The 22,082-nt window shown below is 37.1% G+C and overlaps 1 protein-coding gene across 3 annotated transcripts in view; it reads left to right on the top strand.

Annotated features, from left to right (window-relative positions):
• Positions 1–2,711: 2,711 nt before the first annotated feature.
• syk (spleen tyrosine kinase) overlaps positions 2,712–22,082 on the top strand; it is a 23,987-nt gene continuing 4,616 nt past the window's right edge. The window contains exons 1-10 of one of the 3 annotated variants that reach the window (XM_084400303.1): positions 2,795–2,994; positions 8,044–8,477; positions 9,585–9,745; positions 10,793–10,940; positions 12,948–13,031; positions 13,995–14,036; positions 14,475–14,543; positions 16,641–16,710; positions 18,278–18,437; positions 20,659–20,868. In XM_084400303.1, coding sequence (XP_084256429.1) covers positions 8,076–8,477; positions 9,585–9,745; positions 10,793–10,940; positions 12,948–13,031; positions 13,995–14,036; positions 14,475–14,543; positions 16,641–16,710; positions 18,278–18,437; positions 20,659–20,868 — 1,346 coding nt within the window. In that variant the 5' untranslated portion in view covers positions 2,795–2,994; positions 8,044–8,075. Of the gene's footprint in view, positions 2,995–8,043; positions 8,478–9,584; positions 9,746–10,792; positions 10,941–12,947; positions 13,032–13,994; positions 14,037–14,474; positions 14,544–16,640; positions 16,711–18,277; positions 18,438–20,658; positions 20,869–22,082 lie in introns of all 3 variants that reach the window. The other 2 variants (XM_084400304.1, XM_084400305.1) reach the window with 2 other exon arrangements.

Raw genomic sequence — 22,082 nt, 5'->3', positions numbered from 1 at the left:
GATGGAGAGAGAACTGATATGATGTCTGTCTGCTGCGTATAAGCAAACCTCACTTCCACAGTCTTTGAAGGTTTACATTTCATAAGTTCATGCAATTTCCTGGGAATCGAATGCATTGACCTGCACATATTGTTCACTGTGTGAACTGCAGAAACTGTGAGAGAAGGGAATCGGCTCCTTATGATGACCTGTGAACTATTCTTCCACACACTCGCTTTGTTTACAGAGAACTGCGGTTATGTGAGTAACCTAATGTTTACTGACATTTTACAGAGACCTCGGGGAAAACTCAAATAAACTATGTCATGACCCGTTTTATTTATTTATACCACCAAATAAACATACTATTGATAGACATAGCATTATGTTGCCTTGCAATCCTGATTGAAAACACTTTGCCTAAGGGGAACCTTCATACAAAAACATAAAAAGTTTGGTCAACATGAATCCTCTAAGAGTATTTAAAAGTTGTGTGATTTTCATTTTCACAAAACCCTTAATGGCCGACTTCCTGTTGGGTAGAGTGATATTTTTAAGATGTTCGGCTCAACAGTATATGTACAGTATTTATGTACAATATACCAAGTTTTTAGCACATTTGTTTTATGCACATCTTAATTATCTCCAAGTTTTGCCAATGCCTAATGGCTGGTGACTACGACTTTACGACCGAATTTCATGAGTTTTTAAGCAAAATCTAAAGCGGTAGTTCTGCACCCGGGGGCCGGGGCCCACTAGAGGGCCTCAAGATAACTTAAAAGACCAAACAAGCTTGAAATAAACTACTAAAAATCGAAATATTTCTTATTATTTGGTTATTTTTATAATGAATATACATCTTTCTAGTTATATCATTTCTAGAATAGTGTAATCATCAGTTTAGCTTGTGTATAAAATTGTACATAATCATATTTGCATTGGAGATTTGATTCAAACATTAAAATGATAACAGACTGAAGGCCGAGATACAGTACGTGTTGGTCTGATAAGATCAACTTTGATCAGTTTATGAAAATAAAGGACTGCTAACCACAGCAACAGATGTGGTATGAAGGCGTTCCAGTTGATCTCGGCATTGTGCCGCCCTCTGCTGAGAACAGATGAAACTTCACAAAACAAGTTTGATTTCTTCAAAACTCACCGCATTCTCTAAAAATATACTACAGGCACAAGAGTACTGCATGCGAAAGAAAAGGAGGAATATATTTTGACCTCGAGCGCATGTCCAGAACCCCAAAATCAACGGCGGCCACCATTTGCAGGGTCCTCACAATCATTATATGCTGTGCCTGAAACATATTTAAATACAATGCAGTGAGTTTTGAAGAAATGATTTCCCTCCAAGAGCGCAGAGCCTCAAGCCTTGCTTTAAAATGCATTTCTGAAGCTTAAAATGCGACTCAGGGTTTAAATGTCAGTCAGTTGCGAAATTCTCAGATGGTTGTTCTTGAAGCTGTGTGGCATTTCTCTCTGTTGCTGGAATCAAACAATCCTCTGTGTCGGCATTTGCAACATAAGGCGTATGATTTTAGCATTTATTATGTTTATTAAGACGATCACAGTTGTATATAACCGCGGACTGACGGGCAAACAGGTGTAACTCAGAACACTCAGAACTAAAGTAAACAAAGGAGGCAATGTAAATTTGTACAATTTGTCATCACAGCTGGGTTCAGCTCAATGAACCGCGTAACACATCTGCTCTTACAGCACTGTGGCAGATTAATATGCAGGCTATATTTTACAGGTTTTAATTGGTTGTGCAACAGCTGTGGCTTGCATTTTCCATCAGTTACAGTATGTATTTCATCGCTTGCATTTTATGTTACAGTGCATGCACTGAAAATACTGGGTAATATAAGGTAACTACATGGGTTAGGGTTAGTTATTACACAATTATTGCAACTACTATAATAAGTACATGGGGAGTATGCCTGTAAAATAAAGTGCTACCATTTCATCATTATTAACCGTTAAGCAAAGCATCGCTTAGTTGTTATCATATTATAGTATTAACTCAATGATGAATACATAAGTACAATCGTCCCCTTGGAATTATAAGGTGATCTGACATTTTTGTCAAAATTTAGTTATTCACATTCTTAGTCATTCTTATTCCGTGACCACTTCTTTACATTATGTGATGTTGTTTTTTAAGTTGTGTACATTTTGGAACTTTTATTTAGTTTTATTTAAAAACTAAAAAGGTTCTTTCCACACAGTCGAATGGAATGCAAAAACTTTAAAGCTCAATATCTCAAAACTGCTCAGAACGCAGACAGAACCTTATAATTCCAAGGGGACGCAATGTAGAAACATGTTTGTTCACTATTAAATTATTGATTGATGTTGAAGACACCTAAATTGGGAGCACATAAACCATGTGGTTTGATTTTGACTTTATTTGACAGTACACCCTTACAGTGTACTTAAGAAAGTACTGGGTAATATAAGGTAACTACATGGGTTAAGGTTAGGTTCAGCGTTAGTACCTAGTTATTACACAATTATTGTAATTAGTATAATATGTACATGGGGAGCAGGACCGTAATATATCTGGAGTTTTACAAACTGTACAATGTGATGTTTGTTCAATGCAAACTATTGCATAGGCTGCTCCTGGACTAAATATCTGCTATTGAGTGTTTTCATTCTGAGAGAGAGGGGGAAGTTAAAGATAGGACAAAAAAAAAAAAATAGCAAAGGAAGTAGGCAGAAGTTTCTTAAAATGAGGAAGTCTACAAATAGTTCCATTTACTTACTGAAGTAAAAAGGTTTGTGTCAGTTCAATAACAGCAACACAAAGTTGAAAAAGCAATGCACACATCAGTGTACGCTCACGGTTTCTCACAGAAGTAAGTGCTCCCGAATCGACAGCTTCTTTTGAACTATCCACTGAGTTTTTGGTCATACCACATCCTGTTCAGTTAGAGCAATTTGAACATGCTATGTAGTCCTTGTCCAAAGTGAGGGGAGTTCAACACACTTTGTAAGGTAAGAATATGTCTAATTCTCTGTTTTACGTATACGTCAGGTCGTGTGCTCAAGTATGATGTTAAATTGAACAAATTCATAAGGCGAAGTGAATTAAGTGGCCTAAATTATTGATGTGAGACAAAAATACTTTTCATTACAGTTTCACATGATTTCTCTTTGAATATTTCATATGCAATGTTGTATTATACAATTGTATAATTGATCATCGTGTACATAAATATTATAATTTTCTACTATCTTCATTTATTTATGGTACAGGGAAAATAAAAGGGAAAAGAAACGTTTTAAATGATCTGTGTAATATCTGCGACAGCACTTTGTTGTGGCAATAACTGATCTGTCATTATTACTTTGAAGTAAATTTAAAAGCAAAGCTGTTCAGAAATATCAGATGTTTCTCTAACCGTGGACTCAATTCTCTTAAAGAAGGTAATTATTTGTCTTTAATGATTTATTAAGTTACAAACTTATTTTATGCATGTGTTAAAAGTTCAGCAATCATTTATTAATGATTACTTCCAAAAATCTGGAACATCTGCAAACGTCTACATGGGAGCTATTTAAAATATATTTCTAACCTGGAAATAATTAGAAATTCATAGGGTTTTGAAACTTGTACAACAAAGATGTTAATGACAAACTTATAACAACACTTATGTTACCAAATTGGTATTATATTATATATTATAATTTATGATGAAAGAATTGTATAATTTGAAACGGCTTTTAAAAATGTCAGAAATCCTTTCATATATATATATATATATATTATAGTCCACAGCTCTTCTATAGAACAAAAAGCAAGAAAATGTTAATATAGGACACAAAACTATTCTAATATAATTTTGCCAGTATAATACACCTTAGTATAACATTTTATGATATCTCACCAAAACGCCTTAGACCTGTAGAACTATAAAATCCCCAAATTACATCATTTAAACACACATCTGACCAGTGGCTATTAATGCTTTATTACTGCTTTGTTGCTTTTGTGGATTTCTGCTTTTTCTCAGAAAGCTGAAACTAATTTTCCATTAGAAACATTTCATTTTGCTTTTTGGTTGCAATAACCTGACCATGTCTTCTTCTTTATGGAATCTTTTGTGGTTGAATTTGATGCTCCGCTCGACTTGCTTCTCTTTCATGCATTAACACGAGACCCTGAGGTTTTGCATTAGCGCTTGTGTTTGAGGTTGCTTTTTAGTTAGTAAAAGGGCTAGAGGATGTATTTTCTGTTTGCTTCATTTTGTACTTCAGGCACATTAATTTTGCATTATAATGGGGGAAATTAAAAGAAAAACAAACGAAGCATGATGGATATAAATGTAGCACAATGTAAAGCTGACACAGCGTACTGTATTTCAGTCATTCATTTTTAGTCAGGCCACTGTAATCTGGCTCGCTTTGACCATATAACAGAAGTCTAAATAAAGATATATCATACAAGGAGATCAGACTGGGGTTAAATTGCTGAGATAAAATTGAGTTAGCATGATTACGTTTTATTTATAATGATTATGATGCCACGCTATTTTCTAAATGTTTTTCCTTTGTGGTATACCACAAATGAGCATTTGGCAATTTCTCTCTTGAAGCATGAGATCTGTGATTTCCATGTAAAGTGTTTAATTGTGTGACCTTGGCTTGTATAGTTGCAGTAGTAGTCATCTTTAAGCACGCATGATGGGAATGGGCTTAAGTAGTAGAGTCTAAATGTTATTGCAAAAGACTTGACCGCTTCCTCTTTCTGCGTGAACTAGTTTCTCAGAGGCGCATGTCGTTCATCTTTTAACTTCTTACACAAGTTAAAAGATGTTTTTAGTTTTGCTACAAAAAGGGGGGAAATTAAATAAAATACACTGCCAGTCAAAGGTTTGGAAAGACTCTCAAAACCTGTTTGATCTTAAATTCATTTTGTGTATATATATATAAAATGTGACTATGTATACATTTAAAAATATATATTTTTTAATGATTTGGACATGGTGGTGAAGGTGAAACAACCATAGATAAGAAACTCCTGTTTGACAGACTGTAATGATCCGTTTAATATTCATCATTAAATGATTCTCACACTTCTATTTTTGTGTTATTTCAGAGTTTACTATTGTAGAAAATGTGGGAAACATTAATAACAGATAGCCCCATTAAGTCATTTGAGCTTTTTTCTTCTCTTTAACTCTAATTGTCGTGACAAGTTTTGAATTTTGAACTCAAGCTTATGCGGTTTCAGAACATTTGACTTGAAGTAATCCATTTGTGACTTGAAACAATGGTTATATACGTTTAGTTTACTCATATTTAGTTGAGTTTTCTCAAGTTTTTCCACCTGGAAATGTTTTGCCAATTCAGATTATGCCAATTCATTTACTTGTAGTGTAAATACGTAAATAAACAAGGAAATAAACAAAATTCATATTTATATCTCTATATTTACTATACATTAAGTGATCATATCTCAAAATGATAAGAAACAGATTAAAATGAAACAGTAAAGATAACAGTGTTAAAGATAACAGAATTAAAGAACACACAAAATTAGTAAACAGTGTGAGAGAGTGTGAGCTGACAGAATGCATCAAAGGGACAAGTGTGTAATGAAGTAAAGTAAATCGCTAAAAGAATGATTACCGCATTGGTCCAATATTTTATTTCTTTAAAAAATGTATTACGCTAATGGCTAATTGCAGTTGTTAGGCACAACATTCAGTTTGTAATGTCTTATGCTATACAGTACATAACAGCCTACAAATTTCAATATGAATATTCTTTACAGCATCATTTTATGAAGTGAATTAATTAAATGGCATCTTGTATAAGGTTGGCATTATCGTCACAGGGTTAAATCTCTAGATTGTATTTAAATGTGCACAGTACTCGTGGGTGTGTGATTGAAGCCTCACTGATTTTTCACTAAAAATATGGCTAACATTTTATTTGATTGTCCTTGTTACATATGTTACATGTACTTACCATAGTAATAACAGTAAATTATGCATAATTACATGCAACTAACCCTCAACCAAATCCTAATCCTACCCTAACCCTATAGTGAGTACATGTAGTTGCTTAATATTACTCAGTACTTAAATATATAATTATATATATATATATATATATATGTGACCCTGGATCACAAAACCAGTCACAAGTGGCACGGGTATATTTGTGGCAGTAGCCAACAATACATAGAATGGGTCAAAATTATCCATTTTCTTTTATGCTAAAAATCATTTGGATTTTAAGTAAAGATGTTCCATGAACATATTTTGTAAATTTCCTACCGTAAATATATAAAACATTTATTTTTGTGAGTGAATGCAGCACAATCACGAACATAAATGGACAACTTTAAAGCAGATTTTCTCAATGTTTCGATTTTTTTGCACCCTCAGATTCCAGATTTTCAAAGAGTTGTATCTCGACCAAATATTGTCCTGTCATAACAAACCGTACATCAATGGGAAGCTTATTTATTCAACTTTCAGATTATGTATAAATCATGTGACTGGTTTTGTGGTCCAGGGTCACATGTATATCACATGTGTGTGTGTGTGTGTATATATATATATACACATGTATAATGTAAATGAACATTGGTCCAGTATTTTAGTTTTGATTCTTTTAATTGCAGCTGTTAGGCACAACATTTAGTCTGTAATGTCTTATTGTCCACATACATTCTGGGTTGTTTTAACCCAACTTTGGGTCAAATATGGACAAACCCAAACATTGGGTCAAAATTTTAAATTACATTTTTAACCCAACGTTTGGGTTTGTCCATATTTGACCCAAAACTGGGTTAAGACAACCCAGCATTTTTAGCCAACAAAAGAGTGTAGGGGAGCGCGGGGCACAACGTAACACGGGGCTAGTTGTAACACACTTGTTTTAAATACTTCCACACATGCTAGCATGACGAAACTTAGTGTATTTACTAGTTGCCATATCAACACTATATAGAGAAAAAAATTTTTTGGAAGATATCCTTAGACATTTATTAAACCATAGCAAAGGTAAATTTCTTACTTAAGTTAATTTTTTCATCTCTATTTTTTGGGTTTATTTAAAATTAGACAAATCTGATATTATTTTAATCTCCAATATGTTATTTAACAGTTGAGATAGTTCTTTAATGCGTCGCTAACTAGCAGAAGACACTAGCCGGGTTTAAATCCCAGTTGTGCAGGTGGGGCATGTTGTCACACTGCGTTACAATGAGCCCCTATTAGAAATATGCTATTATATTCTATACTTTTATTAATTTTATTGAGAAAACATGAGAAAAAGGTGAATAAAGACTGAGAATCAATGTTCAGAAATGACTAATTATTTATTTGTTTTGAACTATGCTGTATAGCTGTTTTCATGTGTTCGTAGTCCAAACTCAAAAATGAGTTTATATTTAATTATTAAGAATTGCCATTATTTTATATGAAAAAGTTTTTTAATTGTATTTTGTTTAGAAAATATTTTACTTTGTCTTGTATATTTTTTTTATTAGATCAGATAACATTTTAAGCTGTCATATGGTCATGTTACAATGTGCCCCTCACATGTTACAATGTACCCCACCTATGGGGCATGTTGTCACATTTCACTTCCATTCTTTCGGGGTATATCAAGAAAAAAGTATATACTGTATTAATAAAACAAAACCACATAATTCTACTAGACGTGGGAAATTAATGTGGGGAAAAATAAATACTCTGAACCATAAGGAGATTTACACAAACTGAGAAAGTCAAAAAGCGTTACTTTGTGCCCCGCTCTCCCCTACAACAAAAGTGTAGCCAATTTTTGCCATTGAGTGTAGCCAACAAATTTTAATATTAAGGCCATACATTTTCTTTACAACAGCTTTTTATTAAGCGAATTCATTAAATGGCATCCATAAGGTTGGCATTATCATCACAGGGTTTCATCTCTAGATTGAAGCCTATTTAAATGTGTACTGTACACGTGTGGATGTGTGTGATTGAAGCCTCAATGATTTTTCATAAAAGATATGATAGAAATGATCTCCACATTGTCCTTTCGCAGGTCATTAGCGATCCTCTAGGCTTTTCGCAGTCATGGTGGACAAGGTGCAGATGCTGCCGTACTTCTTCGGCAACATCACGCGTGAGGAGGCGGAGGAGTACCTGCGTCAGGGCGGCGCGGGCGACGGGCTGTACCTGCTCCGCCAGAGCCGCAGCTTCCTCGGCGGGTACGCGCTCTCCGTGTCCTACGGCCGCCAGCTCTACCACTACACCATCGAGAGGGAGATCAACGACATGTACGCCATCGCAGGGGGCAAGTCACACAGAACCCCGATAGATGTGATCGACTACCACTCGCAGGAGTCTGACGGGCTCGTGTGCCTGCTGAAGAGGCCCTTTAACCGGCCACGGGGCACTGAGCCCAAAGTGGGTCCCTTTGAAGACCTCAAAGAGCAGCTCATCCGCCAGTATGTCAAACAAACTTGGAATTTACAGGTTGGTGTTAGTTTAAAGTATAACCGCATAACGATAACTATATTATCGTCCACACCAGCGGACGATATCTTGTTTAGATCTTTGTCTAAGCGAGCTCTCTAGTTTTGTTGTCTGTCACTTTAAATGCTCGAGCTCTTTACAGCAGGATGGATTCTGATTGGCTGTCAGTGTTTTTATTGTTCATTAGCTGGGTGAAAAACGTTCTGAAAGGGATTCCAGCGACAATATCGTTTCACCGTGCCGTTATCGTTATAGTTGTTGTGTGAACTACGATTTTTAGAACTATATCCGTTTTCATTAAAGGGGTGGTATAATGACACTTTTTACAAGATGTAAAATAAATCTCTGTTGTCCCCAGAGTGTGTATGTGAAGTTTTAGCTCAAAATACGACTCAGATCATTTTTTACAGTATGTTAAAATTGTCCCTTTTTTAGGGTGAGCAAAAACGCGTCGTTTCGTGTGTGTCCCTTTAAATGCAAATGAGCTGCTGCTCCTGGCACAGGGGGCGGGGCTTCAAGAGCTTGTGTATGTGTGTGGATTACAGAGCATTTGCAGCAATTGTGAAAACATTTAGTCGCCTCTGCGCTGCATTAAGAGAGTCATCGGATGCCCATTTTCCACAAGTTGATATGATTCTTTAGGGTCTTCGTGTAAAGTTTGTAACATACTTTGGTTAAAATTCCTCAATGGTTGTGTAAAACAACACCCTTTTACCTCCTCAAAAACGACCTGTTTCGGTGTATGTCTCTTTAAATGATAATGAGCAACTGCTCACCCCACCCCTCTCTTCCGTGGGGCGTGTCCACACGAGACACAAGTGCTGTGGGCGGAAAGTATACAAATGGCTGAGGGAGGAAATATGCTAATACGGGACAGTCTGTCAGTGGTCAAGGGGTTTAAATATGCTAATACGGGACAGTCCGTCAGTGGTCGTGGGTGGAGCATGAGCAATATGACATCATTGATTATTGAGAGTGTTTAGGCTTTTTGAAGATAAAAAAAGCAGTGAATGTTTTTTTTTCATTGTATGGTGGTTGTGTCCACACACTGCAAAGACACATTTGTATGCAAGCACCATATAAAATGTTTTGTGTGTTGTGTGTCAGGGTTCGGCTCTGGAGCAGGCCATTATCAGCCAGAGACCTCAGCTGGAGAAGCTCATCTCCACAACAGCGCATGAGAAGATGCCCTGGTTCCATGGCAAGATCGACCGCGAGGACTCGGAGCTGCGCCTGCGCAGGAGCTCACACGTCAACGGAAAATTCCTGTAAGTCCTATTCACATGACCTATCCAAGATCAAGAAAAATGAGAAATGGTCTTGGGTTTCATCACATCTTCTAAGAATCACCCAGAATACATATTCGCTATAGGCTATAATCTAGATCTACTCTACAGTTCAAAACTTTAGTGTCAGCAGGATTTAAAAAATAATTAAAAATTTAATTTAATTTTGCTAAGGAGACCGAAGTAAAAGTGGTATTTTGTTATTTTGCGTGCATTACATGAATCTAAATAATGTAGCGTTTCCATTAAATTGAAGTCAATTATGACTGTTTTCATGTGCTTTAATGTAATTAAATATCATGATTAAGATTTTATAAAACATTTTGAGTTAGTCGCAAACCTTACAATTGAAATCCCAAAACTATTGCAAAGAAATAACTTGGAAATAGATTAAACTGATGACTGTATGTGTGGCTGTATGAACTAAGCCCAGGTTTGGACTGTAGCACCACTGCTCTGAAGTGAAAGAAGCGAGGCAGAGAAGAGGCAGTGTGTGGTTTCCGCTGTGACACTGTTCGAGAGGACTTCCTGAAGTGACCGAAGAACACGCAGTGTGTGTGTGTGTGTGTGTGTGTGGAGGCGGAAAACAAGAGCAGGGCTGGGTGGGGGTAGAGAGGCAGTGTGCAGTCTCCACCTGCTTTAAATAGATCACTGGCTACCATCTTAAAACATACGTGTGTGTGTGTGTGTGTGCAATGCAGTCTACAGAAACATGGAAAAAAGAATTTATTTATAAAACAAATACGGTTTTATCATCGTGAGGACTTTGTCATTAGCTTTCAACTTTCTAGTTTTTTCTAAAGCTAAAAAAAAGTAATTGAAATGTGTTATTGTTTATTTCTTTATTTCCACTTTGATTAAACATTTATTAGTTTAACTACACCCACTGCATGCTGAATCTGAATAGCGAATCTGTGTTTTAAAAAAACACATCTACAGCTCCATCTAGTGTTGATCTTTGTATAACCAGAGGTCCTAGAGCTGTCTTCTGCTTAACATAAACTGTATCATTTTCTCTTCTCCTGACAGAATTAGACAGAGAGAAAACGATGGCAGAAACATGTCCTATGCTCTGTGTCTCCTGCATAATAACCAAGTCATGCACTATCGCATTGATAAGGACAGGGCTGGCAAACTCTCCATTCCTGATGGGAAGAAGTTCGACACACTTTGGCAGGTAAATAAAACCTGTCAAGAGACACGTCAAACCTGCTTGTGACTTCAGAGCGGGTGAAGTCTATACAGTATGTGTAGAAAATAATGATCTCGGATAATTAGCAAAAAGTCATTTATTTATATTCAGGCTTGTCTATTGCATATGCTATCACCATCTGTCATAAAACCATCTTGGGTTACACTTTATTTCGATGGTCCACTTTAGACATTGTACTAACTACACTGAACAAAGTTATAAACGCAACACTTTTGTTTTTGCCCCGATTTTTCATGAGCTGAACTCAAAAGGCCTATTTCTCTCAAATATTGTTCACAAATCTGTCTAAATCTGTGTTAGTGAGCACTTCTCCTTTGCGATTTGCTGATGTGATCGAGTGGCCCATGGTGGCGGTGGGGTTATGGTATGGGCAGGCGTATGTTATGGACATCGAACACAGGTGCATTTTATTGATGGCATTTTGAATGCACAGAGACACTGTGACGAGATCGTGAGGCCCATTATTGTGCCATTCATCCACGACCATCACCTCATGTTGCAGCATGATAATGCACGGCCCCATGTTGCAAGGATCTGTACACAATTCCTTGAAGCTGAAAACATCCAGTTCTTGCATGGCCAGCATACTCACTGGACATGTCACCCATTGAGCATGTTTGGGATGCTCTGGATCGGCGTATACGACAGTGTGTTCCAGGTCCTGCCAATATCCAGCAACTTCACACATTGAAGAGGAGTGGACCAACATTCCACAGGCCACAATCAACAACCTGATCAACTCTATGCGAAGGAGCTGTGTTGCACTGCGTGAGGCAAATGGTGGTCAAACCAGATACTGACTGGTTTTCGGACCCTCCCGGACCCCCCCAATACAGTAAAACTGCACATTTTAGAGTGGCCTTTTATTGTGGCCAGCCTAAGGCACACCTGTGCAATAATCATGCCGTCTAATCAGCATCTTGATATGCCACACCCGTGAGGTGGATGGATTATCTCGGCAAAGGAGAAGTGCTCACTAACACAGATTTAGACAGATTTGTGAACAATATTTGAGAGAAATAGGCCTTTTGTGTACATAGAAAAAGTCTTAAAACTTTGAGTTCAGGTCATGAAAAATGGGGGCAAAAACAAAAGTGTTGCGTTTATAATTTTGTTCAGTATATAAGTAACTTTGTACAACTACATGTCAACTAACTCTCATTAGAGTATTAGTAGACAGTTAGGTTTAGTAGATTAAGTTGACATGTAGTTGCAAAGTTACTTACAGTCAGTAGAGTATCTGTTGGAGGAGCATCACAATAAAGTGTTAGCAGATATTAAGCAGACAGTCTACTAATGCTCTAATGAGAGTTAGTTGACATGTAGTTGAAAAGTTACAAGTAAACATAAGTAACTAACGTTTTCTAACATGTCACCTAACTCTCATTAGAGTATTATTAGACTGTCAGTTTAGGCGTGTTAGTAGAATAAGTTGACATGTAGTTGCAAAGTTACTTATAGTCAGTAGAATGTCTAAAGTGGACCATCAGAATAAAGTGAGTCTTGTAGAGGTAGACAATTGTCTTGAATATGGTGACCAACAGGGCAAATGACGTGTTATATTTAGATTTCCTGGTTGGGGGTGAATAGTTGCGTGGCTGTGCATTATGCACTGCATCAAAGCTTTAGCAAAGGTTAAGCTACAGAAGGCCAGTAACTAGCCTTGACAAACATCTATCACTTTGTGATTAGAAGAGCGCTGCATGGTTCGAATTAGGTGGGTGTGCATTAAAAATGTATTTTAATATATAGAAATGGCTTGATATTGGTGATGTGTCACAACACTGCGTTACTGTGTAGCATTTCAAATGTGTGCCGATCGAGAGCATGTGAAGAAGCAAAAAATGAAAGGAAAGTACACTTGGCGTTAGATAGATGATAGTTTATCCATCATTTGTCAAAAACAATGTACTGAAACAATGAGACTGTGATGATGCCCAGAATTTGACATCGATGTGCAATATATTATAGCTGGTAGAACACTATTCGTACAAGCCTGACGGCCTGCTCCGAGTGCTAACCGAGTCCTGCCCGAGACCAGCACATCATTCAGCGGTGAGTACTTTCACGACTACAACAAACACACGGTGAGAATGTGTTGTAATACCAGTTTACGTGAACATGCTTTGACATTCAAATGCACTGGCATGTTGACAGTATGAACCACTCTGAGGGCTATTGTACTGTTTTAAATATCCACAAACAATTGTTCATTGTTTCACACACAAATAATTAAGGAAATGAAACTTTTTTTCTGCTCATTCATTTTAAATAATGTTATTGCTAGTGTGATAAAGCATAGAGAAGTGGTTCTCAAATGGTCAAGTCAAGTCAGCTTTATTTATATAGTGCTTTTTACAATACAGATTGTTTCAAAGCAGCTTTACAGTGATAACATGAAAATAATGCAACAAAGTTTGTTTCTAGAAGAAAATAGCATCACAATCCAGCTTGAGTAAGTTCAGTGATGGTTCAATTTAGTTCATTTGGGTCGTGTCCCAAAAATGGTGCCACGGACAATAGGGAAAGACAATGCAAAATGCAATAATGCACAATGAAATATATTTAAATGCTTTTGGGCTGCATTTTCTAACAAAAGTTGTGCATTTAAGAGAAAACTTTGCACCAAGTTTCGCTTTCATCCAAGAAAGATTGCGTTTGTTCACAAAAAGTTTTGTGTTCATCCCAGAAAGACCGTGTTTGCTCGCACGTTCGCTTGAAAAACCTTTACATTCCTCTGAGAAATATTGCAAATGTTTTGTGTTCCCTAAGAAAAACTATTTTCGACAACATTTCTTTGTGGAACGCAAAACTTTTCCTCCGATCAGATTTTTCCCCCCATCGTGTGTCCTTATAGTGGCTCCATATAATCTGACTTGAGATAGCAAAATATCTCAAAGATCCTCAAAAACCTAAGCAAGGTACAAAAAAATATGCGGATTATGAGTGATTTAGGGATAAACTTGATATGTTCTGACAACAATTTGTTTTATTTTTTCTAAATTATTGGCTGCCAAGAGCATGAAACCACTGAAGTTCAAGAGGCATTTAGAAGCCATGGTAAATGGTCATTTTTCTTATTCATTCAGCTTATGGCATGTTAATTAATTTGGGTTTTGACAGTTTATAGAATGCATTTCAAAATTTCATAAGGACATTTTTATCTACTTCAATACAATAAACAATTCTGACCCTGCATTGGGACACCACTTGTAAAAGTGTAAAATCTAGGTCCTGAAGCAAAGCCTGCTGAGAACCACTGACCTAGACTGTACCAGTCCATTTAACACAATGGCCTTTGGAAATGTGAATATACATTTGAATTGGTGAATTTGCAGAGTGAATTATTTATTGAAGAAACTAATTTTGTGTGCGTTTAGCTTTGTTGTTGTAATGTATAACACAATACTAATGGCTCATAGATGTTAAGCATTAAATATAAGCATCAAATAGTGTAGGATAAAATAACCTTATGCTCTTTAAAATTGTGGTTTCTAGCAAGGTGCCACAGGTGGATTTCTCTCCAGAATCAAATCATACTCCTTCCCCAAACCTGGCCAAAAAAAGGTGCACTAACACCCCCCTCTCGTCCTCCTTATCCCCCACTGGCAGTGGTAGGACACCCGTCTGCTTGCGTGTGGTTTTTGCTTCTAACTTTGCCTGTGGGACGCCTTACACCCTCTCTGATCTCTTCCTCCATTCACTGCCCTGTACATCACATCCAATCACCAGCAATAACTCACTTTCACTGTTTTCATCCGTATAAATATGGATACATTTACTCTCCGTTCAGTTATAAGAATAGTTGCCTTTTACACAGTTTTTGTTCAGTCCATTTTACACATCATTTCTCCTTGATTGCCTGTCCACCTTATTTTTAACGCAAGACGATGGACGTGTCCATTTCTGGCTTGAATGTGCAAGGCTTCCGGTGTCATTTGCTCCCAGATATTTTTTAGCTGTACAGAAACAGTCCGTTATGCTTTTATTTTTTTATCATGATATTTTAATTCATTAGCAAAATCATAAACACGCTGCGGGTTTGGAGCGCAAATAGTTTTACCGTTTACTGCACTTTGTTATTCCTCTGGTTATTTCCCTATTGCAGCTAATGAGTCGGAAGAGTTGTACATTCGTGTTTCCTTGATGCAAAATAAGGTGGATAAATCAGGGCACATTATATTCCCTTTTACTTTTCTGTTGTTAAAAGTGTTTATAATACTTTAATATTAATAATAGTTTATATTATATACAACATTTACTCTGGTTTGCTGGTCTTGGCTGATTTTAGTGGGGTTTAGTAGACCAGCTAGACTGGTTTAAGATGTTTTACCATTCTTCTTCAACAATAAAACAAAAATAGAAAATGTATTTACATTCTAAGCTGCATTGGCAAGGTTGGTTACAGTATTTACACTATTTATTACAAAATATATATTTGGGGGGGGGGGGGGGGGGGTATTTGGCTCTAACATCCATCTGAGGAAAAAAAGACAATTAATGAGAGCCTGGATTACTCAGCGTTTTTGTCGTTTTAAAATGACGTTATACTATCGTTCGGAAATTTTAGGTCAGTATACGTTTATTTTATTTATTCAAAATTATTATTATTACTTTTATTCAACAAGGATGCATTCAATTGATTAAAAGTGACAACTAAGACCTTTACATTGTTATTGACCTTTGCATTTTTCATATTAACTACTTTAATCCGAATAGCAACTGGTTACAGCTGCCAGCCCAGACTGCAACATAGTGTCGGCCCAGATCCGGTACACGTGGATTCCACACGGCCCAGATGCGGGCCGGATCTGGGCCGACATTATGTTGCAGTCTGGGAAGCAACATAGCAATTTGGCACATCAATATATAAAGTGTGGTCACAGACGTTGCCTTCAGTCACATCTTCACAACGGCTTGTCCAGAGCAGCTCATCCAATGAGAAATTAGATTCTGAACTATACATTTGATAATGTACATCATAGCACTTCTGGCTCAAATGCTGGTCTAAAAGGGAGGTCGCATAATTGATCTCCCTTTTGAGACACCTCTGGCTATTGTCCACTGAAATTAGTCAATGGACAATAGTGTATCAGCAGTGTTATTTATTATATGACTCACAAGTTGCTCAGTGGTTGGAACAAAGGCAATGATTGTTTTGGAAGAGATGGCAATCATTTGTGTTGATATTGTCTAGATGCTTTTCTAGCTTCTAACAGTTGAATTCCCCTAATCATACATCCATATTTTCATTCTCCTTTTCTATCACTCCTTTTTAATGATATAAATCACATAATCATCAATCCTATCTGCAAGAGATCTCTTTTCTTGTGTTGTTTCTTTATTTTTTTTTATACACTATGTGTTGGCTTTTTGACCTTTTAGAAGAAGGTTCTCCTCTTCTTCATGGACACTGACCACATCATGCATAATGCTGAAGAACTGCCATTCACTTACTGTACCATTGAAACATCTCAGTAAATGTAATTATGCATTTAATTCTGATTTAAGGTGCCATGAAGAACACAGGAAAGTTTGGTTTGAACCTGTCCTTCTTTCCCATTGATGCATGCAGGCGTTTCAGATAACATGCCTGTGTCTTATCCGCTTTTTCTGTGTGGATTTGTGTATTTTCGTAATTGTAATTGTGTTGTGTGCTTGTAGGGTCACCTTGAAAATCCCTATAACATTAGATCAAGGGGTGAACTTCCGAATCCTAATATCTTCGGCACAGGTTAGTTTACTTAGTTTTGCTTCAACACTTACACTTCCAGTCAAAGGTTGCACACCTGACTCTTTAAAAAAAAGTTGATCTAAATGCTTTTGGATTGACAAATATACACTCACCTAAATGATTATTAGGAACACCTGTTCAATTTCTCATTAATGTAATTATCTAATCAACCAATCACATGGCAGTTGCTTCAATGCATTTAGGTGTGTGGTCCTGGTCAAGACAATCTCCTGAACTCCAAACTGAATGTCAGAATGGGAAAGAAAGGTGATTTAAGCAATTTTGAGTGTGGCATGGTTGTTGGTGCCAGACGGGCCGGTCTGAGTATTTCACAATCTGCTCAGTTACTGGGATTTTCACGCACAACCATTTCTAGGGTTTACAAAGAATGGTGTGAAAAGGGAAAAACATCCAGTATGCAGCAGTCCTGTGGGCGAAAATGCCTTGTTGATGCTAGAGGTCAGAGGAGAATGGGCCGACTGATTCAAGCTGATAGAAGAGCAACTTTGACTGAAATAACCACTCGTTACAACCGAGGTATGCAGCAAAGCATTTGTGAAGCCACAACACGCACAACCTTGAGGCGGATGGGCTACAACAGCAGAAGACCCCACCGGGTACCACTCATCTCCACTACAAATAGGAAAAAGAGGCTACAATTTGCACGAGCTCACCAAAATTGGACAGTTGAAGAGTGGAAAAATGTTGCCTGGTCTGATGAGTCTCGATTTCTGTTGAGACATTCAGATGGTAGAGTCAGAATTTGGCGTAAACAGAATGAGAACATGGATCCATCATGCCTTGTTACCACTGTGCAGGCTGGTGGTGGTGGTGTAATGGTGTGGGGGATGTTTTCTTGGCACACTTTAGGCCCCTTAGTGCCAACTGGGCATCGTTTAAATGCCACGGCCTTCCTGAGCATTGTTTCTGACCATGTCCATCCCTTTATGACCACCATGTACCCATCCTCTGATGGCTACTTCCAGCAGGATAATGCACCATGTCACAAAGCTCGAATCATTTCAAATTGGTTTCTTGAACATGACAATGAGTTCACTGTACTAAAATGGCCCCCACAGTCACCAGATCTCAACCCAATAGAGCATCTTTGGGATGTGGTGGAACGGGAGCTTCGTGCCCTGGATGTGCATCCCACAAATCTCCATCAACTGCAAGATGCTATCCTATCAATATGGGCCAACATTTCTAAAGAATGCTTTCAGCACCTTGTTGAATCAATGCCACGTAGAATTAAGGCAGTTCTGAAGGCGAAAGGGGGTCAAACACAGTATTAGTATGGTGTTCCTAATAATCCTTTAGGTGAGTGTAAATTGTGCTTATATATGGATTTCTTAATGGATGTAAGTAAAGTAGACGGTGAAGGAAAAGATATGTCTGGCTCACTATTTTAAATGCAGCTGGACTGTAGATATACTTCCATTTGTTTGATTTTCATAGTTGTAATAATCAAGAATGATCAGGTCTGTTGAAACTTTGAACTGGTAGTGTAAACCCGAGCCCGATGTAGTTCTTGTAATCCTAAACTCTGTGCTCTGTGTGTTCATAGAGGCTATGCCAATGGACACGCAGGTGTATGAAAGTCCCTATGCAGATCCTGAAGAGCTGCGATCGACTACGGTGAACCGGAGCGACCTGACTCTGGAAGATGGAGAGCTGGGATCGGGAAACTTTGGCACTGTCCTAAGAGGGGTCTACCAGATGAAAAAGTTAGTCAACCAAATTCATACAGAAAACTCATTCAAATCTCATGTGGATTGTTTAAATTTGTATTTTAAGGATCAAATCCGGTGGCCAAAAATTCACAGTCAATCAAACAAACTTTTGTCTTAGATCTTATAAGTTCTTTTTCTTGCTTTTAAAAATTGTATCCAAAAGAATGATGTATTGGTATTGTATTCTATAAACCTGAATTTTCTTTTTACTTCAATCAAAAAACAAACAATACACCAATGTATTAGCAACTACGTCAATAACATGCAACTAAAGTTGCCGTTTATGTTTATTATAGGACTTGTAAGGTAGTGTTTTATTGATATTTCTCAAACATTCTGGAAATTGTGTTTTAAAACTTCTCCATTTAAACGTTGTTTTGTTGATAAGTTTAGTCTCTATTTTTTGTAAACTTTAGAATTAAGATAACTAAGACATCTTTGACATGTCATGCTTTATCTACAGTTCTGGCCAAAAGTGATATCCTAGGAAAACTGACATCTACACCAATTATTCAAATATCATAAAAAAATGTGTTAAAGATTTAGTATGTGCTTGGAGTGAGATAATAACGCAATGAAAGATGCCAAATTTTGCATATCAGTTTTGTCTGGCTGCCATACAAAGAAAATGAGAACTAACTAACTAAATATTAATAACTGATTATGTTGTAGTCAATGTATGCCTTTTCCTGTGAGCTTTTTTTGTTTGTTTTTTTATGCATTTTTTGGTATAGGAATAAAAACTGTAGTTGTAGTTTGATTTTTTTGCCAAATAATTTTGTCAGGTAAAAACCTTAACCAAGTGTTTTGTTCTTCCCTCATATTTAAAATATTTAAAAAAGATATATAAAATATTTTCCTCATATTTTGATGGTTTAACTTCTAGGGTTTTGATCGAACTTCTAAGGTCATTAAAAACAAATACCCCCTCTGGACGTCACTTTTGGCCACTACTGAATGTAATTTCTTGACACAAAGCATAATGGGAGACACGGTTTGGTTGCACAAGTGTGTTTCGTCATGTATTGCTATTCATCAACAGCACAAAATGCGTAAAAACTAAATTGTACTATCAACATTCAAATTTTCCCCTTTAAGATCAATAAAGATCAATACCAATTTGTAATTTAACTGAAAGATCATTTTACAGGTGCAAAAAGTTTCTTTAAGCCGTGAGTTTGGGGGCATTTCAGTGAAAAATCAAGACTGATTTCAAGGCTGACGATGGTAAACTTGTTGAAATTAACTCTTTTTCCATTTACAATAAACCTAGCCAAGTCGCCAAAACAAAATACAATAGTATTGTACAAGTATGAGAGAATTTATAGCAATTCAGTTTACAGTGGCTTCATTAATAAATGAAAAAAACAAAACCTGATGTCAGTCCTTGTTCTTAACTCTTTCCCCCGACAGCATTTTTGATACTTAGATAATAAAAGCACACAAAAGTAACAAAAGTCTCATAAATGACGGAAAATTCCGTCAGTGGCGGGGAAAGAGTTAATTTTGTAAAAGTAAAGTTTTGTAAAAAAAGGGACACTTATTTACACTTACACTTTATTACACTTAGGGTAGAGTGGGGGAAAACGCCCCCCACCTGTTTTTCCCAAAATAACCACTAAAAGTAGTCAAGATACATGTTTACTGTTGCTATGCACTACGTTGATAACGGGGATATACAAATCTCTATGGAGAAGCTGACACCAGCGACACATTTGAAGAGAAGAGGATTACATGGTAAATGCTATAATTTTCAGATATTAGTAAATAAGTGTTTAAGAGAATATTGTTTTGCAGGATATCGCAGTGATGTATGATAGATGAATAGTGAAGTCTGTAGTTTGAGATCATATATTATTTATAAGGAATATAATTATATTTAAAAAAAATTTTTTTTTTTTTTTTACTCGAGCTTGTGGGGTAAAACGCCCCCTACGCTGAGGGGTAAAACGCCCCACATTTGCACTGCATAGCAATAGAAAAAAGAATAGAAAAAAGCATCACATAGGCAACACATATAATAAAATGGTCACTGTTTAAAAGCTATTGAAAACAGATGTGTTTTCAGTTGTCCTGTAAAACCCTGTACAGTAGCAGCATCTCTAATGTGTTTAGGCAAACCGCTACAGCAAAAACGCGATCTCCTGTAATAGCCTGTAAATGTAAAACTCATGCAAATGCAATCTATCTGTATATATGTGCATGTTTCTTTCAGAACGCAGAAGGTTGTTGCTGTGAAGATCCTGAAGAACGATGATGATAATGCGGCGGTGAAGGATGAGATGCTGCGGGAAGCTAACGTCATGCAGCAGCTGGATAACCCCTACATCGTCCGCATGATCGGCATCTGTGAAGCGGAGAACCTCATGCTGGTCATGGAGCTCGCGGAGCTCGGCCCGCTGCACAAGTTCCTTCAGAAGAACAAGTATGTTTCAGAAAATATGAGAGGCTGATGTTCTGGATGCTGCTACTTATGCATTACTCTGTTTGTTGTTAGGATGACCAAAAGTTTTTAGGCTGGTCTGCCTCTGCGGTCTAACAGCGCTCGCCAATGTCAAAGTGATAGAGATGACCGATCGAATAAAAGAGAAAGCTTACTGTTCACAGAGGGCGAGTGCGAAATACAACATGACACTTTAGTTTTAGCAGTGAAAGAGTGTGTGGTAAGGTGTAAGCTAAACATTTAACACATGATTCATGTAATGCACAGCTGAATGTGACGAGACTAGAAACGTTTTGCATTTGTGACATTATATATACAAATAAGAGTGAATGTATATTTTAAAATAAAATAATAAGCCTATTTGCAAAAAGTTATGATTATTTCATAACTACAATTAGACCAATTACAAAACTACAATTATAAAAACGTTGTGTGTTCAAGACATGTTTACAGCCTTGCTTCAGTGTGAATATTGAGGTTTGCCGCACTTTGCTGCTTAGCGTTTGATGGTCCCTATCATTCACGTTCGGTTTTTGCCCTCTTTTCTTCTTGCTGATGAAGTCTTGCCATGCTTTGTGGGCACAGTAATAATCATTAAGACTGTTGTTCTGAAAACTACTGTTGCTTTTTGGACGTCTGACAAGTCGCCCGTTTCACATGTGGCCTGCCGGAAACCACTTATACTGCATGGATGTACAAACTAGAGAATATAAACAACAAAATGATAAAAGATAATCACAATGTTTGTTTTTCCACTATAGCCTACACAAATGATATTAATCTCTATAATAATGGGTTGTCCAACCACTGTATATTCACAATATAGCATGGTCACAAGATTTTATTTATAACTCTTCACAAAACTCTTTTCAATACAACAATGGTTTAGAGTGACCACAGTGAGCACGGCATCATTTAAAAAATTCCTCATACAAACTGTGCACTATATTCCAAGTCTCCTGAAGTCATGTGACCACACTGTGTGAGATGCTCTGCGAAATTTCACAGACAATATCCGGTCATCCGTTGGATCAAGAGTTCACAAGGCGAAAAACTGTGCCATCCCAGACAGCAACATAGTGTCGGCCCAGATCTGGCCTACATCCGGCACGCGTTGAATCCAGGTGTGCCAGATGTGGCCCGGATCTGGGCCGACACTATGTTGCTGTCTGGGATGTGCCATATAGAGTCAGGAC

Source organism: Rutilus rutilus (assembly GCF_951802725.1).
Source record: "Rutilus rutilus genome assembly, chromosome: 25".
NCBI classification, from domain to species: Eukaryota; Metazoa; Chordata; class Actinopteri; order Cypriniformes; family Leuciscidae; genus Rutilus; species Rutilus rutilus.
Note: the sequence above shows the minus strand (reverse complement) of the source record. Positions and strands in the feature narration are given on the sequence as shown.